The sequence below is a fragment of the Scyliorhinus canicula genome, chromosome 11 (genome assembly GCF_902713615.1).
Source record: "Scyliorhinus canicula chromosome 11, sScyCan1.1, whole genome shotgun sequence".
In the NCBI taxonomy this organism is placed as follows: domain Eukaryota; kingdom Metazoa; phylum Chordata; class Chondrichthyes; order Carcharhiniformes; family Scyliorhinidae; genus Scyliorhinus; species Scyliorhinus canicula.
The window spans coordinates 6,364,402-6,391,599 of NC_052156.1; the positions used below are offsets into that span (position 1 = coordinate 6,364,402).

General features: G+C 44.6%; 1 protein-coding gene across 1 annotated transcript in view; it reads left to right on the forward strand.

Moving 5' to 3' along the window:
- The first annotated feature begins 5,060 nt into the window (after positions 1-5,060).
- ruvbl1 (RuvB-like AAA ATPase 1) overlaps positions 5,061-27,198 on the forward strand; it is a 61,308-nt gene continuing 39,170 nt past the window's right edge. The window contains exons 1-6 of the mRNA XM_038812146.1: positions 5,061-5,143; positions 5,620-5,752; positions 14,772-14,923; positions 17,613-17,702; positions 18,493-18,642; positions 23,357-23,420. Coding sequence (XP_038668074.1) covers positions 5,096-5,143; positions 5,620-5,752; positions 14,772-14,923; positions 17,613-17,702; positions 18,493-18,642; positions 23,357-23,420 — 637 coding nt within the window. The 5' untranslated portion in view covers positions 5,061-5,095. The remainder of the gene's footprint in view (positions 5,144-5,619; positions 5,753-14,771; positions 14,924-17,612; positions 17,703-18,492; positions 18,643-23,356; positions 23,421-27,198) is intronic.

The following is a 27,198-nucleotide window of genomic DNA, read 5'->3' on the forward strand; positions in this document are numbered from 1 at the left end:
CCATCTCCTCCCCCCCACCCACTCTCCTCCCCCCCACCCTCGCCCACTCTCCTCCCCCCCACCCCTCACCCACTCTCCTCCCCCCCCACCCTCACCCACTCTCCTCCCCCACCCTCACCCACTCTCCTCCCCCCCACCATTCTGACCCAGTCCCAACCCCCTCACCCAGGCCCGCTCTCACCCAGGCCCGCTCATGGTCGAAGGTTGTTTTTTTGACCGGAAGCCTGTGTCCAGTAGAGTATCGCAGGGATCGGTGGTATCACCCTTGCTGTTTGTAGTGTACATTACTGATCTAGATGCGAATGCGGGGAGTATCATCACTAAGTTCGGAGTGGGCCTGGGCGAGGGTGGGGGGTGGGCCTGGGCGAGGGTGGGGGGAGTGGGTGAGTAAGACACTCCCCACCCTCGCCCAGGCCCACTCCACCCACCCTCGCCCAGGCCCGCTCCCCCACCCTCACCCAGGCCCACTCCCCCACCCTCACCCATGGTCGAAGGTTGGTTTCTTTGACCAGAAGCCTGTCCAGTAGAGTATTGCAGGGATCGGTGGTATCGCCCTTGCTGTTTGAAAATGAAATGAAATGAAAATTGCTTATTGTCACGAGTAGGCTTCAATGAAGTTACTGTGAAAAGCCCCTAGTCGCCACATTCCGGCGCCTGTCCGGGGAGGCTGGTACGGGAATCGAACCGTGCTGCTGGCCTGCTTGGTCTGCTTTAAAAGCCAGCGATTTAGCCTTGTGAGCTAAACCAGCCCCTTCTAAATCAGCATGAATACTGATTGTAAAGGGAACAACAATCCACATTGCATGAAAAGACAGTGCTGATTGTTTGGCAAGTGGATTCCGACTGGCAGAGGCATCGCCACGGGGAATGCATCAGGGAACAGCCAACTACCAAGCTTTTGTTGAAATTTGACAATGCCTTGATCAATCAGAGTTGACCTTCCTGGTTTGAATTTGTCAGTTAACTGTTCCCTAATACATTCACCACGGCAACACATCCACCAGCCACAATCCACCCGCCAACCACAACTTCACATCCAGTACAAATTGTTGTTCCCCTCACAATCGGCACTCTTGCATCTGTCTTGATGAGCACAAGATGAAAAGCGTCGACAGCACGTCTCAACAATACTCATGTTCTGTACCACCAATCGATTTTCTGAGTCATAAGCAAAGAGCTTTTACCTGCTGTTGTTAAGAATGGAACACTTTGGAGCTTATTTGTGAAAGAAATATTTGTAGTGTACATTACTGATCTAGATGCGAATGTGGGGAAGCATCAGTAAGGTGGAGGGGGAACTGATCGTGGTGTACAAAATAATGAGCGATGGAGAAGGGAGGAAACCTTTCCACTCAGTAGAGGGGTCAATAACCAGCGACATACATTTAAGGTGAGGGGCAGAGGATTTGAGGGAAAACCTTACCCCCGGAAGATGGTTGGAATTTGGAACTCGCTGCCTGAAAAGGTGATAAAGGCTGGAACCCTCACAACATTTAAGAAGCACATGAACAACACTTGAAATACCTTGGCATATAAGGTTATGGATCAAGTGCTAGAAAATAGGATTAGAATAGATAGGTGCTTGATTACAGGTGGGGGCACAATGGATGGATGGATTTGTTTATTCTCAAGTGTACCACGGTACAGTGAAAAGTATTTTGCTGCAAACATCTCAAACAAATCATTTAGTACATGAAAATAAGACAAAAAGAAAATACATAATAGGGCAACACAAGGTGCATAATGTAAATACATAGACACCGGCATCGGGTGAAGCATACAGGAGCTGAAGGGCCTCTTTCTGTGCTGCAAAACTCCATGACTCTGAGATTCCTTGTTCAGAAGAAGTCATGTAAGAAGTCTGACAGGCACACACACACATAGCAGTATGGATGTAACGGCACGCATGGTAGCTTCCCATTATTTTCATGAGATCAATTGCTGGCCTAGCCAGCAGTGCCTCCATCCCACGAACAAATACGTAAGCTATGTGATAATGACTGGAACATGTGTTTTTGTGCGTGTTGGTTGAGGGATAAATATTGGCCCCAGGACACCAGGGAAAACAAATGTCAAGACCAAATACCGCGGCTGTTGGAAAATATTAAACACTTAACAGCAAACGCTGAGCAGGTTTTATTTAATTGGCTCGTGGAATGTGTCCCCCTGGATGGTCAACATTTACTGGTTATTGTGTAAAATAAAAGCTCATGAGGTGGGGGTATCATATTGGCATGGAAAATATTCTGGCATAAATTAGTCTTTTTCTGGTTGGCAGGATGTGACGAGTGGAGTGCCACGGTGACTAGTGCTGGGGCCTCAACTTCTTACAATTTATATAAATGACTTGAATTAAAGTATTGTTGCCCAATTTGCTGATGGCGCACACATAGGTGGGAAGAGGACATAAGGAGGCTGCAAAAGGACACAGGTTAAGCGAGTTGGCAAAATCTGGTGTATAATGTGGGCAAATGTGAAATTGTCCATTTTGGCAGGAAGAATAAAAAAGAAGTCTGATGCCTAAATGGTGAGAGATTCAGAGCTCTGAGGTGCTGAAGGAAATAGGTGTCTTTCATGAATTACAAAAGTAAAATTAATAATCTTTACTGTCACAAGTAAGCTTACATTAACAATGCAATGAAGTTACTGTGAAAAGCCCCTGGTCGCCACATTCCGGCGCCTGTACAGGTACATAGATAGAAATTACAGTGCAGGAGGCCATTCGGCCCATCGAGTCTGCACCGGCTCCCGGAAAGAGCACCCTACCCAAGGTTAACACCTCCACCCTATCCCCATAACCCAGTAACCCCACCCAACACTAAGGGCAATTTTGGACACTAAGGGCAATTTATCATGGCCAATCCACCTAACCTGCACATCTTTGGACTGTGGGAGGAAACCGGAGCACCCAGAGGAAACCCACGCAGATGCGGGGAGAGCGTGCAAAATCTGCACAGACAGTGACCCAAGCGGGAATCAGACCTAGGACCCTGGCGCTGTGGTGCCGTGCCGCCGTATACAGCAGCATAGGCAGCATGTTAGAACAAATTACTCGAAGAGTGGGAGAGTCTCCTGGTCAGCCAGCACCCGCAGAAGGCAATTGCAAACTACTGAGCGCCTTGCCAAACATAATCATGAGCTAACACCTAGAAGTCCATGACATGGGGCAGCAGGGTAGCATGGTGGTTAGCATAAATGCTTCACAGCTCCAGGGTCCCAGGTTCGATTCCCGGCTGGGTGACTGTCTGTGTGGAGTCTGCACGTCCTCCACCTGTGTGTGTGGGTTTCCTCCGGGTGCTCCGGTTTCCTCCCACAGTCCAAAGATGTGCGGGTTAGGTGGATTGGCCATGCTAAATTGCCCGTAGTGTCCTAATAAAAGTCAGGTTAAGGGGGGGGGGGGTTGTTGGGTTACGGGTATAGGGTGGATATGTGGGTTTGAGTAGGGTGATCATGGCTCGGCACAACATTGAGGGCCGAAGGGCCTGTTCTGTGCTGTACTGTTCTATGGAACTGAAGAGAGGCTGAAAATCCAGGATAATACTTCAGAAGTATAGGATTCCAGGCATCTTTTGAAATAGATAAGAAAATAGATAAGAAAATAAATGTTATCTTTGGTGTCCTACTCGAAATATATTCAACCAAAGCTGATGAACTGAGCGAGTTGGCCACCTGCATCACGTCTTCATTTACAGTGCCCACCTAAACTTTTTGGACACTAAGGGCAATTTAGCACAGCCAATCCACCTAACCTGCACACCTTTGGATGGTGGGAGGAAACTGGAGCACCCAAGCTGGGAATCGAACCTGGGACCATATGGAGCTGTGATGCAACTGTGCGAACCTCTGCTACTGCGCCGCCTTGGACAAACATAGGAAGCACAATGCCCAAAAAAGCAAATGGGGCTGTATTTTAAAAATAATAAAATCCTAGCCACAAAATGGAAATAATTACAGGGTAAGTGGAAGAAAAGACAACTGACTCTAATTTTGCGTTGATGTTTTAAGTTTCCTTTGAGATTCTGTTTACTTTGATGCAGTATCCCTTTAGGGAACTGAATTTTTAATCAATCCCACAGTTTGTTGATTTAATTTTTTGGTTAACGAAAAGATGACACGTGTGCATCTTTTCAAAGCTCAATGATTGAGGGTGGTTTGGTTTTGGATTGCAGGTGGTGTAGGTTGAATAATTTCCCATCTCCAGGCCTGTGGGTGCAGTATTGCAGTAAGGAAAATGGCGAAGAGTGTTGGTGTCATTGTGGAGCAGGCACAGGACGGTGCCAAAGTTCTGAGGGCAGCCTAATTTAAAGATAGTTTTCATAAGACATTACAGTTGACAGAACCAACTGTTTTTGAGGTCGCAAAAGGCCATGTGCTGGAGTTGGTGCTGTTCCTTGCACTTTTGTTGAATTTAATAATAATCTTTATTGTCACAAGTAGGCTTACATTAACACTGCAATGAAGTTACTGTGAAAAGCCTCTAGTCACCACATTCCGGCGCCTGTTTGGGTGCACAGGGAAAATTCCGAATGTTCATTTCACCGAACAGCACGTCTTTTGAGACTTGTAGGAGGAAACCGGAGGAAATCCATGCAGACACGGGGAGAACATAGATTTGCACAGTTTCCCAAGCCGGGAATCAAGCCTGGGACCCTGTGACGCCATAGTGCTAACCACTATGCTACTGTGCTGCCCTAATATGCCATGTCTCAATCAGCAAAAAAAAACCCACAATGCAATGATAGAAGGATAGTCCAAAGACGTGGAGATTCGGCTAATCCTAATGGCAGAGCCACCTTTACATATTCCCAGAATCAAGACTACGGCCCGGGATCTTTGGGAACAGACTCAAGCAATTATTGGGAGAAGTGGATCCGGACTAAATGATTTTCAAACACAGCCTTGTTATTTCTGCTCAACAGTGACCCATGTTTTGGACAACCTGGACATTGGTGTAGGGTGATCGGAGTGGGAGGGTGCTGTGTTTTTTTGCGAGGTGAGGGGTGTGGTAAGGGCCCAAGTAAAATTATTGACTTTGTCTTTTCCCTTTTTTCTCTAGGCATGTGGGATTATAGTGGAGCTGATTAAAAGTAAGAAAATGGCAGGCAGGGCTATTCTGTTGGCTGGACCCCCAGGAACTGGCAAGGTACAGTAACCAGTTGGCTCAGCAGTCGCTATGTTCAAAATGCCGAGGGGATTTGGCCTCCTTTTATCCCTGCAATTGAGTTTTTTAAATATATGACTTCTCCAATTTGGCTTCAAATTAGTCCAATGCATTTGATTCTCGTAGAGCTAATCCAGTTGAAAAATGTACAGCTCTCAATGTCTGAATTCATTTTATATCTGGCTCAGGCCTGCAGTAAATCTTGTTGATTTTTCCAGTAGTCGGTGGGATTTACCACCATCGACACGCGAAACCTTGCTCATTTATAGAGTCCTGCTCTATATAAATCCTACTCTTTGACATATCGCAGCTCTGTTGTGCTGAGATATTTGACTTTTTTTTTTTAAATGTTGGTCGAGCTTTAATAACTTTTAATATAAACAGGATTAATTTGCTGTTTTTCCCCTTTAACGCTGCACAAGAGCACTCAGTGATGTGCTTTATTTTCCTTCCTGTAGACAGCCTTAGCTCTGGCCATTGCACAGGAGCTGGGAAACAAAGTCCCATTTTGTCCCATGGTGGGAAGTGAAGTCTATTCATTTGAAATCAAGAAAACTGAAGTATTAATGGAAAACTTCAGACGAGCAATTGGTGAGTAGAATATTTTAAAGCATTTCTTTGTTTGCATCTTGTAACCACCAGAAAACTTCTGGTGTGGCACTAAATTCTAGCCAATTTTGTGTAGGAAGTTCTATAGTTTGAATAGTTCAGTAATTTTCAGGAACTATTCCAAAGAACAGTGGCTGAACTGTTTTTAAGACATATTGTGCTATTCTGCTTAGCATTATATTATTGCTATGAATCATTGTTCTTAGACACTCTTTTGAATTTTATAGAATAGACTAGAATTCCTACAGTATATAAAGAGGCCACTCGGCCCATCGAGTCTGCACCGACCCTCTGAAAGACCACCCTGCCTAGACCCAAACCCCCACCCTGTAACCTCACCCTAATGGGCAATTTAGCATGGTCAATGCACCTAACCTGCACATATTTGCACTGTGGAAGGGAACCGGAGCAGCACGGTAGCATAGTGGTTAGCATAATTGCTTCACAGCTCCAGGGTCACAGGTTCGATTCCTGGCTTGGGCCACTTTCTGCAATCTGCACGTTCTCCCCCTGTGTGCATGGGTTTCCGCCGGGTGCTCCGGTTTCCTCTCTCAGTTCAAAGGTGCAGGTTGGATGGACTGGCCATGCTAAATTGCCCTTAGTGTCCAAAATTGCCCTTAGTGTTGAATGGGGTTACTGGGTTATGGGGATAGGGTAGAGGTGTGGGCATGGGTAGGGTGCTCTTTCCAAGAGCCGGTGCAGACTCGATGGGCCGAAGAGCCTCCTTCTGCACTGTACATTCTCCATCTGCACTGTAAATTTTATGATTCATTGGAGGGAACCCACGCAGACACGGGGAGAAAGTGCAAACACAGCACCCAAGGTGGGAATCGAACCCGGGGCCCTGCCGCTATGAGGCAGCAGTGCTAACTACTGTGCCACCATGCAACCCCCATGTCTCAGTGCTCCAGAAATCACGAGAGAGATATTGAATTCTTTACTTCCATTTCATGCATGGAATCTTGAAGCTGAAAGTAGCCCGTGGATGTGACCAAGAGCATCTTTAGTTTACCTGCATCTAAAAACGTGGCACTGTAATACATAGTAACCTTGTGTGTATTTGCTGAAAGTTGATACCTGTATTGATCACAATGAGGTGTATGTTTGTGAGTGTATAATTTAATTCCCCGTCAATTATTTTGCTTGTACTCTGGCCTTTGTGATTATTTATCACTAACTCAAACAAACTTAAAAACGGGGAAATGGTGAACAATTTAGGCTTAATTACTTCACACAGAATGTGATGAATGTGTGAACAGGGAGATGGTGGGGACAAATTCAAGAGGTAGTTGGATAATATTGTGTAGAAAGGCAAGTATATCCTTTCTTAAATGTGGAGACCAAAACTATACACCATCCTCCTGATGCAGTCTTACTAAAACTCTCTAAACTGTAGCGAGGCTTGTTTATTCTTGTACTGCACTAACCAACATTAACATCTCTGATTTATGTATGTAGTTCCTATTGAGCTTTGTTGATCGTTGCCTTGCATTATTTGAACACATTTAACATGAGCCCTGTTTCTTTCAGTTTCATCTGTTGCTATTTCAACAGCATTTATTTGTACCTTTGTAGTTTGTTTTTATACCCATGTGGTACTTCAGAGTTCTTTGCATTAAATTCACATGCTGTTTTTCTGCCCCCATGCACATCTTCAACTTAATTTGTAATTTCTGAGCAATTATTTCTGACTCTACTGCCCCTCCTAGTTTGGTAACTTTGGTAAATTTATCAAGATTAAATAGCATTTCTTAATCCAGATGCTGTATACGGTCCCTGGCAGCCTTCCGTCTCATAAAATGATGATTTGCATGGTAGAATTCCGACAGCTCAGAAGGAGGCCATTTGGCCCACCGAGCCTGCACCACTCTCTGAAAGAGCACCCTACCTCGGCCCACTCCCCCGCCCTATCCCTGTAAACTCATCTAACAATTGGACACTAAAGGGCAATTTAACATGGCTAATCCACCTAACCTGCACATCTTTGGACTGTGGGAGGAAACTGGAGGGCTCTGAGGAAACCCACGGAGACACTGGGAGAATGTGCAAACTCCACACCGTCACCCAAGGTCGAAATAGAACCCGGATCCTGGGGCTATGAGGCAGCATTGCTGACCACTGCCACAATGCTGTCCATGGTGGTGATCAACTCTCTGTTAAGCATTGCCTGTTGTCACTCAGGAGTCCTACTGTGACATGGCAGTCTGCTACATTTGCTGCAGAGGAAGACGGGGCTGAGAAAGTGCATGATTCTCTGACCTCCGTTTTCTCTGAGCCCTTTTGGTGGGCAGCTGAGGTTTTTTCTTTCTTTGTTCATTCTTTCATGGGATGTGTCTCTGGCATTTATTGCCCATTTCTACTTGCCCTTCAGAAGGGCTTCTAATAGTGGCAATACAGTGAGTGGTCGCACATTTGGTCGTTACTGCTTGAGGTGGAATTGTTTGGGGTGTGTTTGTTGGTGCATGAACAGTGAGAGATAGAAATTCTCTGATAGGGCCTGATTATGGCTTAACAAACAAGGAGTGCAACGATCAAGGGGCAACAGTCTGGCCGGGAGGACTTTAGAAGTGAGAGAGAGAGGCGGCAGAGAGCTCTGAGGTGTCGCTGCCTGCCCAGTCGTCTACTGAGCAGTTGATGGAGTTTCTGAACACCAAGTTCCAGCAACAGAGGCCTTGTAGCAAATTCTACAGGTTCACAACCCTTGGCAAGAAGTAGTTTCTCCTCAACTCCGTTTTAAATTTGTTACCTCTTATCTTAAGACTATGACCTCCTTGTTCTAGAATGAAAATGAAATGAAAAAATGAAAATCGCTTATTGTCACGAGTAGGCTTCAATGAAGTTACTGTGAAAAGCCCCTAGTCGCCACATTCCGGCGCCTGTCCGGAGAGGCTGGTACGGGAATCGAATCGTGCTGCTGGCCTGCTGGGTCTGCTTTAAAAGCCAGCGATTTAGCCCAGTGAGCTAAACCAGCCCCACAAAGGAAGCATCTGCTCCAAACATACTTTGTGCATACCTTTTATCATCCTGTATTCCTCAATTTGATCTCCCCTTATTCTTCTAAACTTCAAGGAGTATAGGCCTAAACTGATCAATCTCTCTTCATACGACAAACTCCTCATCTCTGGAATCAACCTAGTGAAAAATTCTTCTGTTTTGTTAACTAAAATCCAATGGCAACGCTGCAGACCGACCTGGCTCCTCCCATTATTGTATCATTTATATCCCAAGCATAAGGCATTCTCCAGTCTCCTCCCAGTAATATGTCCCAAGATCTGCTTAGCTAGGATGAAACACAATCCCTTATAAATCATCTGCACCCCAAAGATCCTCTTAAACATAAACAATATTCCATTAGTCATCACTGAACAAGTAAATGGTTAAAATCAATAGTTAACTCACCTTTATGACCCCTTAGTCACAGCTTTAGCAGACATACTACCTGAATGTATTTGAACCCACGGTTTTCAATATAATTACTGCAACAGAATATAACATATAACAATTTTCTACATTCATCACGCCTCCCTTCCCAGAACAATATGGTGGGCAAAATACAGCTCCATCTTGTCAAGCACAAGTAATTGGATGTTAATCCAGTATTCAGAATTTGGAATTTTGGTCTTCCACTCAGTGATGCTATTTGGTGGATTGTTTCAATTGGATGATTCTCTGGTTTTGCTCCTGATCTATTTTGTATGAAATGGAAGTAGGCCTAATGTGTATACAGTTGCCTTGTGTTTATTTTGTGCCTTTTATTGAATGTGGGCATCATATTCGCCTGTTTCTAAACTTGATTTCTTCATAATGGCATCAGTGTTTCAAAAATATCTTCCTTGGACACAGTACAGATGGAATAAGTGCCAAATCTCCCAGGAAAACTATTTGTTTCAGGGCTCAATTTTCCAGTCTAACAGTGTCACCTCAAATCATCTTTAAGATGTCACTGATTTTCCGATAAAACTTTCCGAAGTAAAGTTGCTCATGTTTTCTCTCGTGTACTCAAAAATATAATTTAGAACATTTGCTATTTATTATGCTCCTCCTCAGCGTCAGGTGTTTTTCCTACTGTGGCCTTCACCCTCAACTCCTGTACTTTAACCAATATCTCTTTGCTCCTCTGATTCCCTCTTGACGCTTTTAGAGTCTCAAGAGTTTTACAGCACAGAAAGAGACCCTTCAACCCATTGTGTGCACCCATCACGCATCTATTCATTCTAATTCCATTTTCCAGCACTTGGGCTATAGCCTTGTATGATATGGCTTTACGTGTTCAGCCTGATCTTGTTAGTTTTGGGAATGTATTTGACTGGCATGCTCAGTACAATACCTTTTTTTTTATTTAAAAAAAAAACGTTTTTTCTATACTGAAGTATTGTTGAACAAGCTCCCTCAATCTTTTTCCTATGGTTATTGCCTCATTATATTGACATTAGTCCATTTAAGTGTGTACCTAGGCCCTAGGGTTAGATCATTCTAATTCCTAGAACACTCTAAACCTCATCACTCTGTGGTTGATGACTCCCAAGGATGCTACAATATTCCCTATACGTTTTATGGGTCAGTTACAAATATTTGATCGAGATCAGCATTACCTTTTTTGTGACTTCATTTTCCACCAGTTCATGAAGCAGCCATACACTACACCTACTAACTGTGACTCAAAACCACTTGGAACTTCCTGATTTTTCGTTAATGTTAACTGACTGGACCAACCATATAAATACTGTAGCCAGGGCAGGTCAGATGCTGGGGACTCTGCGAAGAGCAACTTCCCTCCTGACTCTCCAAAGCTTGTCCATCCTCTGCAAGGAACAAGTCAAGAATATGATGGAATACTTGCCTGGATGAGTAAAGCTCCAACAGCACTCAAGAAGCTTGACACTCAAGAAGACCATCCAAGACAAAGCAGCACACTTGATTGGCCTCCTCATCCACCACCTTCAACATTCACTCCCTCCATCACTGACACAGTGGCAGCACAAGCTGCACTGCAGCACGTACCATCTCCAAGATGCACTCCAGCAACTGACCAAGTCTCCTACAGACAGCACCTTCCAACCCATGACATCAACAACCTACAAGGACAAAAGTAGAAATGCATGGGAACACCACCATGTGCAGGTTTCCCTCCAAGCCAAACACAATCCTTTTTTAAAATAAATTTAGAGTACCCAATTATTCTTTTCCCCCAATTAAGGGGCAATTTAGCATGGCCAATCCACCTAACCTGCACATCTTTGGGTTGTGGGGGTGAAACCCACACAGACATGTGGAACATGTGCAAATTACACATGGACAGTGACCCAGGGCCAGGATTCGAACCCGGGTCCTCAGCACCGCAGTCCCAGTGACACACACACACACCTCGTTCACTGTTACTGGGTTAAAGTCCTGGAACTCCCTAACTGCACAGTGGGTGTTCCTACAAGATGTGGACTGCAGTGCTTCAAGAAGGCAGCTCACCTTCACCACCTCGTGGGCAATTAGGGATGGGCAATAACTGCTGGTTTTGCCAGCGACGCCCACATCCTATGGTTGAATGGAAAAAGTGAGACTTTTTACCCGACTGGAATGGTGAAAGTTGAGTGGATCAAATAGAAGTTTTCCAAAAAATTGTAGAAGTTTCAAGAGGTATCGTAGAGAAAGATTGTTTCCATTAGCTGATTATGATTCTTTCCATTCCACACTATTAGTACATGGAAAACTCTTCCACAAATGCCTATTGAAGCAGAGATTTTACTTTTTACAAGATGTAAAAAGCAGATAAATAGAGTTAGATTAGCTGGGGACAGTGGTATAAAATGATCTCCTTTGGTGCTGCAAATTTGAGTAATTATTTCAAGCTTTGATAAAGCAAGCAGGCTGACAAATATTTTTCGTCGGTTCCTGTACACAATTCTGCTCTTGAAATATAGTGATGGAACAAAATTATTATTCTTTGTTGTTTTCCAAATATTTTTATTGGCATTTGGAGTTAGAAGAACAGTTTTGCATATAAATGACAACACAATAACACCGATTTAAAGGTATACAACAAAAATAGAAACAGCAAGACATGAGCCTCTCGCTGTCAGCATAGCCATGACTGAGGCTCCAATATTAATTTCCACACAGTCATGTTAATTTTTAGTGTTTTGACTCATTCCGACTGGGACTCCTACCAGTTTTGACTCATTCCGACTGGGACTCCTACCAGTTGGCAGTAGGAGTTGCACCCAGCTTTACCCACATATGACCAGATATTGTTGGGATTCCTCCCCTCACTCGCTGATTATATATTCTTCATTGTTGACAACAGCAACTCTTGTTGCCTTTGTGCCACAAAACATTCCGATCCAAGCTGATGGTCAGCTTGCAGCCACATCTACTGATGCCAGTTTCCGGCGAGCCGTCGTGAGATGTGCGGGAATAAGCCAGGGCAGACACCCAGCAGACTCCTGGAGACTGATCAGGAGCTTGGCCATGGAGATTTCAGTTGTATAACCAAATTCTGTCACTGTGCACCACAAGTCATTGCTCCACAGCGTTGTCTGGGAAAGTTGCTTAATCTCCCCAACAAAGTAAGATCAGTGTTGATCCATTGATTCTGAGAAAAATGAAGCGATTGGCTTTGACTACCCTTTATGTAGCTGTCAAATTACGAACCCGAGGAGAAATAAAAGGAGAGAAGCCCACAATATTTCCTTGAAGTGATGACGTGCCCTGTCAGAGGTTTCAGTAATTCAAGCTTGCAGATGAAACCGTTGTCAGCATTGTTGTCAGTTTGAGAGATAAAAGCAGTGGAGTTAAATCGCTTATACAGCCAGCCTCATTGATAGGCCGGCACATTTTCTGAATGTCAGGACGAAGGAACTTTGCAAACAAATAACAGACCTAGTGAAAGATTGGGATGTTTTAGTGGAGCATCTCTCTGTTGTTTTCAGCCTCTGATCCACCTGGTTCGGACTAAATCCAGCTATTGGGCAAATCTCCTAATTTCATTCAAAGATGTCAGAAGCAAAGTCGGTGTTTCTAAAAGGGCTGTGAAATGTGGATGCCATAAACTTGATTGCTAATGACAACCTTTGATATTGAAATTCCGAATTGTCCACCATGCTCCCTATTCCCCAGGTTTGTTAACACATCTCCCTTGAACATGTCAGCCCATAGAGGGGTACGGTCACAAACTAAAAATCCCAGTACCCGGTTACTTGCCATTCGCGACATGAAACCAGCCGTGGGGGCGTAGGCAGCGCACAAGACTGCTAATAGAAAAACAACCAAGCTTGATCCCGCCATCATCCGACTGTCTTGTTGTTATACCCACGTGTACTTTCTAGCAGATGTTGGATACTGATTGAGAGTGGAAACACTGCTTTTTAAAATTTTTACAAGACTAGCCCAGGAGCACCGACTGAGATGAAAGAACAGCACAGGGCAGCATTTTGAACCTGGAACCTTGTAGTTGTTGCTCCACACAAAATCAAAAAAGCTAACTTCATGCTCCTTTGTGCTGTGTGCCTTATTATCCTTAATTACCAATGAGCTTCATGAATAAAGTTATTCGCCCTGAACAAGTAACATTTCTTGGTTTGGGGGAAACACTTTTGCTTCTCATTATGTTGCGCCCACATTTTATAATGCAAATCAAACCTACATACACATTTGTAATTGATCTCTAGCCATTCATTACTCTGTTTCTTCTCCTGAGTCTGAATGATAAGGGTCTGAATTTCCTCAATGTTGTGCCAGATTACTGCCACAACTGTGGTCTAGTCCAGTAAATGTATCTGGGAAATCACCAGGAGTGTGTTGCACTGCGTCCTACACTGAACTGAGATTTCCTGCTCGCTTAAGCTGGAACACAGGTTACAATTAAATCTTCCTCAACATAGAACATGACAGCGCAGTACAGGCCATTCGGCCCACGATGTTGCACCGTCCTGTGAAACCCCTCTAAAGTCCCTCTACACTATTCCCTTATCGTCCATATGCCTATCCAATGACCATTTGAATGCGTTTAGTGTTGGTGAGTCCACTACTGTTGCAGGCAGGGCATTCCACGCCCTTACTACTCTCTGAGTAAAGAACCTACCTCTGACATCTGTCCTATATCTATCTCCCCTCAATTTAAAGCTATGTCCCCTCGTGCTGGACATCACCATCCGAGGAAAAAGGCTCTCGATGTCCACCCTATCTAATCCTCTGATCATCTTGTAAGCCTCAATTAAGTCCCCTCTTAACCTTCTTCTCTAACGCAAACAGCCTCAAGTCCTTCAGCCTTTCCTCATATGATCTTCCCTCCATACCAGGCAACATTCTTGTAAATCTCCTCTGTACCCTTTCCAATGCTTCCACATCCTTCCTATAATGTGGCAACCAGAACTCAACACCAGATCCTTTTTTGCATTGAGGTGACACTGATAGCGGAAATACCCTTGATTCCAGCGTAAATGCATCTCATTAACGAAGCTTTATTATAATAATAATCTTTAGGGGCAGCACGGTGGCCTAGTGGTTAGCACAACCGCCTCACGGCGCTGCGGTCCCAGGTTCTATCCCGGCTCTGGGTCACTGTCCGTGTGGAGTTTGCACGTTCTCCCCGTGTCTGCGTGGGTTTCGCCCCCACAACCCAAAAATGTGCAGAGTAGGTGGATTGGCCACGCTAAATTGCCCCTTAATTGGAAAAAATAATTGGCTAATCTAAATTTTAAAAAAAAATAATAATAATAATCTTTATTACTGTCACAAGTAGGCTGACATTAACGCTGCTATGAAGTTACTGTAGACATCCCCTCGTCGCCCTGGCTGACAAACTTGTTCACTGGTTGACAAACCTGTTCTTGTATTAGTCCTAGACAATCACTGCTCAACAAGCATTATAGAGGAAGTGAAGATGCTGTAAGTTTGTGAAACGTTCTGTGAAGCAAAGACATCTTGTGGATTTCTTTTCTGTTTTCTTCCCCCGCCCAACATTTATGTGATTTATTGGCTGCAATTAACATTTCAAATGTTTTTTCAGGCCTAAGGATAAAAGAGACAAAGGAGGTTTATGAAGGCGAGGTCACAGAACTGACCCCCTGTGAGACGGAGAATCCCATGGGCGGTTATGGAAAGACAGTCAGCCATGTTATCATTGGGCTAAAGACAGCAAAAGGCACAAAGCAGCTGAAGGTATGGAAACTTTTAAGTGTATATTCGTCTTGCTAAATCAGGAGTGCTGGTCTGTATTTTTGGCAGAGGGTAAAGTTCGGGAAAGAGGCCGTATGACTTTTTCTGATGTGTATATGTTAACTTTGAATCTGTTGCCAAGCTGGGATGCAATCCATAAAATAAATCATTGTGTGGAAAATATAGGTGACCAGCTATAGAAGACATATTGAATCATACCACTCAAGTCATCTGACAGGTTTCTGAAATGTTCACCTGGATTTGAGGGGGTGTTGGACATTAATATTGTTATGGGCTTTTCTGTTGCTCGTTTTGCTAAGTGTGCTTTACACTTAATTGCTCTGTTTTATAACCTTTGCTCTAGAGTCGCCAGGTATCTTTATGATACGACCACGAGTTTCAAGTTCAAGTGCTGATCAATAACTCAATACACCAGTTAGTAAGGTTCAAATCAAAACACATTTATTATATACACAGTCAATCGCTACTCATGCATAAAATACTATTCACTAGGCTATTTCTAACACTAACAGGCCAATACTTAGCTTTGGAAAAGGGACCCACTAGGTCAGGGGAACAATTGGCCTCTCATTCGATCCTGAGCCTGCAGGCTTCCAGCTGGTATGGACTAAGGTTAGGAGCGCCTATCTCGTAACGTGCATTGACTGGACACTTACTTGGTTGGTGCAGCTGCTAGGCAACTGTCTCCGAGTTGAGAGTCACGGTCAAGAGTTCTTTGAGAGCTGCCAAGAAGCTGTTAGGCCGGTCTCTCCTCGCTGAGAGCCAAGTGCCAAGAAGATCGAACTGAACTTGGGGACTCTATTTTATAGTCCCCATGGGTTTCGTGCCCTTGTGGGTGGACCCTGTACCTGGTTCCAATTGATTGGACTAAGTTCTGATCATTTGAATTGATTTCTCCAATACTGGAGCTGTTCCCTGATCGCTGGGCGGTTCCTAAGTGTCCGTTGGCCTCCCTTTGTTTTGGCTCCCGCAGGCGCCGAGGAGTCTGGCTTGGCCTCGATTATCTTAACTGTTTCAATTGTTCCTGGGGATCGCTCATCAGTATGTAGATGGTCGTCAGTTTCAGTGCTGTCTGGGTTCTGCAAGTTCTAATATACAGGAGATTTTGCACCTGCTTTTTTTTCTGTCCTTGGCTGAATGTCCCTGCATTCTTAGCGAATCTCCATTTTAAAGTCGGGAAGTGGCCAACCCAGGTGGCTACATGTCTTGATGAACTTGGGTTGTGTCCCGAGGCAGTGTTTTGTGCTGTATTACTCGAGGGTGTTGTCCTGATGTGTACAGATCTGACAACAGTGATTGGAGGCAATGACATTAGAGTAGAACACCAAAACCTGACCGACAAGGAGAAGGAGACTGAGTTGTAACTTCATGTGAAGGTGGATGGAGAGTGCTTTTTTTTTCAATCCAGGAAAGTATTTGAAGCTTGAACAATAAATCCAAATTTTATTTGCTCAGTCACTGACTTTTACTTGCTAGCAGCCTGAATGGCAGAATCTAATTGAACTTGAAATGCTGCAATAAATGAATATATATTCACTGACCGAGAGAATGTGTCTTATTCCATTAACATAACCCAATTGTACTACTTATTTGGCCTGACATGCAATAAGGACCAACTGAAAACACTGTGCACCTTGATTTTTAACGAAGCAGTCTGGCCTTTCACAGTGTACGTTTACATTATCAGAAGCCATCATTTGTGTACTGACTTACTAAAGCATTCCTGGCCAGCGTTTCCATTGATTAAGAAACCTAAGTGACAGGCCACAGCCTTGTTTGTGGAACAAGGTTGATGAGATAGCTGCAAAAATCAATTGGCTGTCAATCAGTTGATGCAAAACTTTGAAATTTAAAATGTATGAGGACTGTAAATTGCTATGTATTGGTCAATAAATAAGTTATAATTTCAACTATTTCTACTTGGGCTGCTATGTTTCTCTTTCCAGACCACCTGCCTTTTACTCCTCTAGAAAGTGCTGTCTCTCTCGCCCAGGTATCCGAATGGCCATTCTTCATATGTAATCCTAGACAATGAGTCGTGCAGACTATTTACCACGACCAAACCTGATACTGTCACACAATGTCTGAACACTATTTCCAGCAGGATTGCCTGGATCATGAGGAGAAGGAACTCTGGCCCTTCACTAGAGCAAAATAAATTGTACCACTACTTGACATCAGGCAACTCAACAGAATATCGATTGAACATAGAACTATCAATGTTCAAAAACATGTCGGGCAGTGCTTTTACTTTCACTGATGTGGCGATGCCGTGTGCGTTAGGCTGGGGTGAGCACAGTAAGAAGTCTTAAAACATCAGGTTAAAGTCCCAACACGTTTGTTTCAAATCACTAGCTTTCGGAGCGCAGCTCCTTTCTCGGGTGAATCCTGATGAAGGAAGCTGCACTCCGAAAGCTAGTGATTCAAAACAAACCTGTTGGACTTTAACCTGGTGTTGTAAGATTTCTTACTTTACTCACTGGTATTGATGGAGCCCAGTTTTTAAAAACATGTGATGTTATGTCAGCAAATAAACATCTAAGTCTCTGTTTTGGCTTGGCTTTATGGACAGGTTATTAATTAATTTTCATGGAAGGTTAAGGATGACTATGTTTTTGTGTATTTTCTTTTCTCAGATATCTTAATGCTGTACTTCTAATGTCTGTTTCAGCTTGACCCTAGCATCTACGAGAGCCTGCAGAAGGAGCGTGTTGAAGTTGGAGATGTGATTTACATTGAAGCAAATAGCGGGGCTGTGAAGGTAGAAATGTTTCTAAATGGTTTCCGAAATCAGGGTCAAGTTGTTGACGTGGGATTAAATAGCTTCACACATGGATCTTTGACCACAAGGTTAATTGGGACTCGAGCAGATTGGCTCGACTGTGATGCTCAACACAGTTGAATAGTATGCCAATGCGAAATGTCTGGATTTAGCATATGAAGAACACTTGCAAGGTGGTGTCTGGTCATGTAGGACCCATACTCTGGCAGGTATCAATGCCTTCACAAGCGTGTAAAAAGGGGGAAAAAATGGCAAACGGGAAAATTGTATAACCTAAATTTAATTGCCTACTCTTTATTTTCAGCATTATTTTTAATCTGTGCATTAGTTAGTTGATCATGGGTAAAGGGGCTTTAAATGATTAATGAAAGGTGCGGTACATTTTATGAAAACAGGTTATCACTTGCTGGGGCATCCAGCTACAAAGCAATTTTAACATGTTCAGTGAACTGTAGTTAATGTTATCTGTTGCATCAGTTTCTTTAGTAAGGATAGCAAATTTAGAGGTAGTATTTATCTAGGCGAGGAAGAAGGCTGACTTACTGGGAAGCTAAGTGGTTTTGGCAAAGGTAGAGATGGGCAGGTGGGCTGGGTTCGCTTGCCAAAAATGAGAGAGACAGTTGCAATGTGTTGACAAAAGCCTGTCAATGCCATAATTGTGCAGTCCCCCACCCTCCAACTCCACTGCTTTTCTTTCAGCCTGAAGTCTGTCAGGTAAGCTGACAGCGCACCTGTTTTATTCCCCCTCATGCCGGACTTTTCTTCACAGAGGCAGGGCAGGTGTGATACATACGCTACGGAATTTGACCTTGAAGCTGAAGAGTACGTTCCTCTGCCAAAGGGCGATGTCCACAAGAAGAAAGAGATCATACAGGACGTGACACTGCACGATCTAGATGTAGCAAACGCAAGACCGCAGGTAATGAATGCAGCATTGCCCGGGTTCAGTCTGCACCTCAGTCACTTAACACAAAAGAGGATAACAAAAAGAAATTCCAGCATAGAATATGAAAACGCTTGCATTGGGAAATGCATTATAGTTAAGAATACTAAAGTTAATCAATGCTTGTATTTGCATCTATAAATTGCCTTATATTGAAACATTACAAAAATGAATGAACACGTTTACTTTGGATTTGTATTGGTTTATTATGTGGGTAAATGCAACAAACATTCTACGTGAACCCCAAGTTCTCTCAATGCAGCTTATAAGTTGAATGTTCAGTTGATCTTCTTTTCATAGTGTTGGTTATGAGGAAGCTGTTGGCCAGTTACCAAAGAATCTACCTGTCCTCACTGTATTTGCCTTTGAGATCATTAGTTTTCACCTCAATAGATAGAGAGGATCTGAGATTGACACCTCCCCTGAAGGGCAACACACCTAACAGGGTAACTAACACTTTTTATTACTGTCCAGAATGTTTGCTCATGGTCTGCTGTGAGCCCACAACCTTTAACTTGGTGATGGAGTGAAACCAACTTGTGTCAAGCTGATACTTGAGGCCTATACCAGAGAGATCTAGGTGTACAGGTCCACAGGTCACTGAAAGGGGCAACACAGGTGGAGAAGGTAGTCAAGAAGGCATATGGCATGCTTGCCTTCAATGCCCCGGCCAATGGGTATAAAAATTGGCAAGTCATGTTGAAGCTGTATCGAACCTTAGTTAGGCCACACTTGGAGTCACGTATTCAATTCTGGTCACCACACTACCAGAAGGATGTGGAGGCTTCAGAGAGGGTACAGAAGAGATTTACCAGGATGTTGCCTGGTATGGAGGGCATTAGCTATGAGGAGAGGTTGAATAAACTTGGTTTGTTCTCACTTGAACGATAGAGGTTGAGGGGCGACCTGATAGAGGTCTACAAAATTATGAGGGGCATAGACAGAGTGGATAGTCAGGCTTTTTCCCAGGATAAGGGGATTAATTACTAGGGGGCATAGGTTTAAGGTGCGAGGGGCAAGGATTAGAGGAGATGTACGAGGCAAGTTTTTTTTACACAGAGGGTAGTGGGCGCCTGGAACTCGCAGTTAGAGGAGGTGGTGGAAGCAGGGACGATAGTGACGTTTAAGGGGCATCTTGACAAATACATGAATAGGGTGGGAATAGAGGGATACGGACCCAGGAAGTGTAGAAGATTTTAGTTTAGACAGGCAGCATGATCGGCACAGGCTTGGAGGGCCGAAGGGCCTGTTCCTGTGCTGTACTTTTCTTTGTTCTTTGTTTAATAATAATCTTTATTGTCACAAGTAGACTTACATTAACACTGCAATGAAGTTAGTAAAAATCCCCTAGTTGCCACACTCCGGCGCCTGCTCGGGTACACAGGGAGAATTCAGAATGTCCAATTCCCCTAACAAGCACAACTTTCGGGACTTTTGGGAGGAAACCGGAGCACCCGGAGGAAACCCCCACAGACACGGGGAGAACGTGCAGACTCCGCACAGATAATGACCCAAGCGGGAATTGAACCTGGGACCCTGGTGCTGTGAAGTAACAGTGCTATGCTACCGTGCCGCCCATAATGCACTTGCAATTTGAAATTTGGCCTTTCAGTGTGAGTTGAGCTGTCAAATTTTTGTCATGTTCTTGTGGCCACTTTCGATTCTAACTCCAACTTTAGTTTGTGTTTTCAGAATCCTGTGTGTGTTAGTTTGTTTCGAAGTGTTCAGACCCTACACTAAAACCTGAGGCAATAACCCAAGAATACGCTCCAGTTCAGTGCTGAGGGTTAGGGTTTTTGGATAAAACAATTCACCTGCTTGTTTGGGTGGACATGAAAGAACTCATGGTACTGTTTGAAGAAAGGTAATGAGTTCTCCTGAGGTCCTGGCCAACCTTCCCTTCAGCCTAACACCAAAGTAGCTCAGTTGAATTGGTCAGTGATTTCATTCAGTTTCGAGGGAGTTGCTGCTATTGAATGGCTTTTCCATTTGCTTATGGTCCAAAAGTAGTTCACAATGTGAAGCAAAGAGTTTCCAAGCGTTTTGTCTTTGTGATGTATAACATGGGGCCTCTGTTGACCATAAGTGTGGCAGCTTTCTATCGTAAGACTGTGGTTTGCACCATGGTCATCAACTCTTGTGTTAAAGCAGGTGGATCATGATGGGTCAGCACATTTACAATTTAAAAATAAATAAATTGCCAATTCATTTTTTTTTCCCCAATTAAACGGCAATTTTGCGTGGCCAATCCACCTACCCTGCACATCTTTGGGTTGTGGGGGCGAAACCCACGCCAACACTGGGAGAATGTGCAAACTCCACACGGACAGTGACCCAGAGCCGGGATCGAACCTGGGGCCTCAGTGCCGTGAGGCAACAGGGCTAACCCACTGCGCCACCACGCTGCCCAGCACATTTACTATTTGAGGGCTTGCTGATTTGGTGGCTGATCAGTGCGACACATTGGTCCCTCCAACCATTGGACTCAGCCTGAAGCACCCATCCTCTGTGCCACTTGGGTTGGGTGTATCATTGGTAACTGTTGCCTTCTATGTTAACACTCGAGTGACCATGAAGTATCCTCTCCAGGGTGCAAGCCTGGGCAAAACCTATGGAGGTCCTGGGTTACCTAAATGTCAGAATCTCTCCCTCGACCTCACTGATTGAGTCCAAGGGAATGCAAAGCACTATGTGTGGCACTGGTTGCAGGCGTTGTTGAAAAGATGACATTTGGGCATAAGTCCACATTTGGATTTGCATCAGGCTTTACTCCCTTAGCCTTTAATTCTCCTGAGGTATCTACAAGACCGGTCAAGCTACTTGCCTATAGCTGCAAGTTCATGCATGCCAGAGTGTGTCCCATGCTGGTAGGCCTGCACATCTGGGGGACAAACTGTGTATTGGACCCGAAGCTGGAGCACTCCAAGCCAAAATCGTCGGCCCCTTCTGGCATGGCGAAAAGTGCTTACTACGTCCATGGACGAGACAGGTGGTGCAGTGGAATATTCGGCGGTGGTTATTTCTGGCCATGGTCTGCATTTGGTAGACCTGGTGTTGGAGGCCGGGCCGGATTCAGCGAGTAGGATGGAGCTTGGATGAGGGGCTGTTGTCGGATAGTGGGTTCTGCGGGAGAGTTTCAAAAGCCGAATGGGAATATGTTGAGTTCAGTGAGAATGGGAGGTCTCACTCTGTACTTTGTGGAAGGCGGTGATGAGAGAAAAGATCATACCGTTTTGGGCATACATGGACGGAGAGGCCAAGGAGCACCAGAAGTTTGTCAATGAGATCCTGGGAGTGGACCGTAGATAAATGAGTGAGTCAACTCCCGAACTCTTGGCACGCAGGAAAAAGCTGCAAATGCACTTTGACCTGCTGTCTACGGATAGGGCAGCTCCCCAGCTGAAGCGCTTGAGGGGGGTGGTGGTGGTGTACGAGTATGGGGAGAAGGCCAGCCTCTGTTGGTTCACCAACCAAGGTGTCAGGAGGCTGCTCGGGAGATCATTCAGGTTGGGGCTTCTGAAGATAGACTGGATTCTGCCCCAGACAAGGTGAATAGGGCATTGTGAGATGCTTTACAAGTCGGTGCCGCCAGAGGATGAGCTGGGATTGGCTGAGTTTTTAGAGGGTCTGGAGTTTCCCAAGGTTGGGGAGGAACTGCGGAAAGAGCTGGAGGTATCACTGGGTTTGGAGGAGGTTCCAACAGCGTTGGGACAGATGTAGACAGGGAAAGCATCAGGACAAGATAGGTTCCTGGTGGACTTCTACAAGAAGTTTACAGATCAGCTGGTTCCGTTATTGATGGGGATGTTTAATGATTCCGGGGTACAGAGTCCCCTTCCTAAGAACCTTGGGCAGAGATCCATCTCTCTTCTGAAAAAGGGTAAGAATCCCATAGAATGTCTGGTTAGCTGGATTGGCCATGCATAATTGCCCCTTCGTGTCCAATGGTTAGGTGAGGTTACTGGGTTATAGAATCATAGAATTTACAGTGCAGAAGGAGGCCATTCGGCCCATCGAGTCTGCATCGGCTCCTGGAAAGAGCACCCTACCCAAGGTTAACACCTCCACCCTATCACCATAACCCAGAACCCCCACCCATCACTAAGGGCAATTTTGGACACTAAGGGGCAATTTATCATGGCCAATCCACCTAACCTGCACATCTTTGGACTGTGGGAGGAAACTGGAGCACCCGGAGGAAACCCACGCACACACTGGGAGGATGTGCAGACTCCACATAGACAGTGACCCAAGCCGGAATCGAACCTGGGACCCTGGAGCTGTGAAGCGATTGTGCTATCCACAATGCTACCGTGCTGCAGGGGCAGGGCAGTGGACCTAGGTAGGGTGCTCTTTCAGAGGGTCGGTGAAATGGGCCGAATGGCTTCCTTCTACACTGTAAGGATGCTACGGAATTCAATGGCAGCACGGTACCACAGTGGTTAGCACTGTTTTTAGTTTACTGTTTGTATTTTTTGTATAAAATGACGGTCTGTTAGCAAAAAACTTTATAACATGTTGATTAAACGATCTTGCCTTTCAACTATATATTTTTCAGGTTTCCAGCTTTTAAATTTTTTGTCTTTTTATCTCAGCAATGTCTTTGGTGTTCCAGATATAGTTCAAGACTTGTGTGCAACAATGGTTTCTACCTGGGCTGAATTAACTTTCATAATTTCTGTTGATCCAGGGAGGTCAGGACATCCTATCCATGATGGGGCAGCTAATGAAACCAAAGAAGACCGAAATTACAGGTGAGTCTCTCCGTAAATGCTGAACACAGCCCTAAACAGCTGTGGGTGGTTTAGCACAGTGGGCTAAACAGCTGGCATGTAATGGAGAACAATGCCAGCAGTGCGGGTTCAATACCCGTACCGGCCTCCCTGAGCAGACAGCGGGATGTGGCGACTAGGGGCTTTTCACAGTAACTTAATTTGAAGCCTACTTGTGACAATAAGCGATTATTAATTATTATTAGACTTGGGGCTGCAGTTCTCCTGATGATTCAAACGCTTGTTCTCCATGACCCTTTGATTAGTGTACTTTGGCAGGATTCGGGTTATGGGCATGCGACCCGTCATGTGATATCTGGGGGATACTGATAAAATCTTATAAACTGGAGTCTCCTCATTATACACTTATGGGGAATTTGGAAAAGCGACTAACGCCCTTCATCCCCGACAATAATCCAGTATGTACTTTAATACTGCAGAACGACAAAGAATCTACAGACTTCTTTTCTCCTCGGCTCCTTATTTAATGTGCTGATACAGCAATACGGACATTTAAGGAAGCAGTCAAATTTAGAAATTAAGAGTTTGGCTAGAGCATGTCATTGTGAAATGTTCTGTATTGGGAGCACAATTCTATCGATTTGTATTTAAACATCAGAAGTGCTAATTGCATTGTGCATTAGGCACTGCTGAAGATAAGCTCGTCGAATCTCGTCATCTAACATTTTGAACGCTTCGAAAGACTTTGACTTTATTTGCTTACTGAGTAGATTATTCAAAACCTTTAACATTCTGAGCAACGAATGTATTAATATATGTTTTAAACGTACTTTGTGTTAATTTAAATTTATGCCCTTCTGCTCTGACTTACTTTGAAGTAATATCAGAATTGCAGAAGTTCTAGCACAGAAAGAAATCATTCATCCCATTGCGCCTGTGGCAGTGTTAACACTTCAACTGAAGCTATCAGCTCTAATCCCTTTTCCCTGTATCCTTTCATTCTCTTCCTTTTTCAAATACTTATCTAATTCCCTTTCAGACATGTTGTAGTCTTTACTTCAGTAACCATTTGTAGTAAAATGTTCATGTTTTACTGTGCTGCAAGTTGGTTATGATAGAATCAAATAATTTACAGTGCAGAAAGAGGCCATTCAGCCCACTGAGTCTGCACCGGCCCTGGGAAAGCGCACCCTACTTAAACCCACACCTCCACCATATCCCCGTAAACCCAGCAACCCAACCTAACCTTTTTGGACACTAAGGGCAATTTATCGTGGCCAATCCACCTAACCTGCACATCTTTGGATTGTGGGATGAAACCGGAGCACAAGGAGAACACGGTGACCCAAGCCGGGAATCGAACCTGGGATCCTGGAGCTGTGAAGCAACTGTGTTAACCACTGTACTACCGTGCTGCCCTTGTTAGAACGTTATTCTAACTTTCCACTTCATTTATCTAGTGATCATTTTATGGACCATCTGATATCTTGCATTCCTGGGTGAGGTCACCCATAACCAGACCTCTCGTCAGAAGAATTTAAGCTTCTCTAATCTTTCCTCATAAGGTGTCCCTTGGCATTTGGGATCAGTCTAGTTGGTCTTCAGTACAAAAAAATCTCTTCTCTTCTGCTCCTTCACCCACTCAGTGTCCTCAAGTATATCAGTCTAATTAATGCACTCACTCTCTCCACCACTGATGCACTGTGGCAGCAGTATGTACCGTCCAAAAGATGCACTGCAGCAATTGCAGGGGCTCGTTTAGCACAGGGCTAAATCGCTGGCTTTGAAAGCAGACCCAGGCAGGCCAGCAGCACGGTTCAGTTCCCGTACCAGCCTCCCTGTAAAGGCGCTGGAATGTGGCGACTAGGGGCTTTTCACAGTAACTTTATTTGAAGCCTACTTGTGACAATAAGCATTTTTCATTTTCATTTCATTTCACCAAGCCTCCTTTGACAGTACCTTAGAAATCTGCAAACTACCACCTAGAAGGACAAGTCGCATGGGAGAAACACCACCTGCACGTTCCCTCCAAACCTCATGCCATAAGGCTTGGAGCTATATTGCCATTCCTTTGCTGTCGTTGGGTCAAACTCTGAGAACTCCCTTACTAACAGTAATGTGGGTGCATCCACAGCAGATCGACGTCAGCATTTCAGGAAGGCTGAACACCTTCACAAGGGCAATTCGGGATGGGCAATAAATGCAGTCCTTCCCAACGATTCTCTCATCCCGAAAGACGTGCTGTTGGGTAATTTGGACATTCTGAATTCTCCCTCTGTGTACCCGAACAGGTGCCGGAATGTGGCGACTAGGAGCTTTTCACAGTAACTTCATTGCAATGTAAGCCTACTTATGACGATAAAGATTACAAAAAAATAAATCCCACAAAAGAGGGTTTTGACCAAGGGTGGTATCATTACCAGTACAGACCTGGAGGGCCGAAGGGCCTGTTCCTGTGCTGTATTCTTTGTTCGTTACAGTACTTATTTTCACAGTAAATCTTCAATATAAACTCTGTAGACTTGTTATTTATCTGGTATTCTAATTTTTTGAAACTTCTGCATATTGGCTGAATGTTCAAGTGACCGATCTACTGTTCTTCCCAGATACCTTTCTAAGTTTCTCTTAACCAGTTAGCTCGCTTCTTTGTCTGCTGTGTTGATAACTTTGTTGCCTAATATACCAAAACTTTACATTTTTCAATATTGAACTCCATTTGCTGTTTGACTGCCCGACACACCCCACCTAAATCTCTTCTGCAAGGAATTAATTAATTCTCCAGCCTTATAGTTTGGCCTTCAAATTTAACCAGCCCAAGTTTGGCTTCTGCCTCGACATCCAAGATGATCTATGCACTAAACACTGTAATGGGCAATACTTTAATAACATATTATCTCATCCAGTTCCATGTCTGCCCTGAATTTTCATGCAGTTTTATTGGTAAGCTTGACACTTCTGAACATCCAAATACTTTAGGCAGTTTGAGGCTGGCATATTGCAGCATTTTTTTCAACATTGTTTTCTGTCAAAATCTTTTTTTTTTTTTTTTTTTTTTTTTTTTAAATAATTTTTATTGAAAGAGTTTTTCCATACAGACATTTACCCCTACTAATTTTTAAATTATTTACAACACAATCCCTCTAGGCAAATGTCCCTCCCTCGCCCGCCCTCTCGCGCGCACCAGTCCTCCCCCCCCCCCCCCCCCCCCCCGGCAACCTTAACAACCAAGGCAGCCTACAGTTTCAGACATGAGCAGCGAGCAGGCTTGCCCGCGTTACAGTCGTGCGTGTCCCCCCACGACCCTTGCTGCCCCCCCCCTCCCCTCCCTCCCCCCCCCCCCCCCCCCTCCCCCGGGTTGCTGCTGCCACGACCCCGAACGTCTATCTCTGATCTAAAAAGTCAAGGAAAGGTTGCCACCGCCTGGCGAATCCCTGTACCGACCCTCTCAGGGCAAATTTGATCCTTTCTAGCTGAATATAGCTAGCCATATCGTTAATCCAAGTTTCAACGCTTGGAGGCCTCGCGTCCTTCCATTGAATTAATATCCTTCGTCGAGCCACTAGGGACGCAAAGGCCAGTATTCCGGCCTCCCTAGCCTCCTGTACCCCCGGTTCTACCCCGACCCCAAAGATCGCAAGCCCCCATCCTGGTTTGACCCTGGACCCCACCACCTTCGACACCGTCCTTGCCACCCCCTTCCAGAACCCTTCCAGCACCGGACATGCCCAGAACATATGCACATGGTTCGCTGGGCTTCCCAGACATCTGACACACCTGTCCTCACCCCCAAAGAACCGGC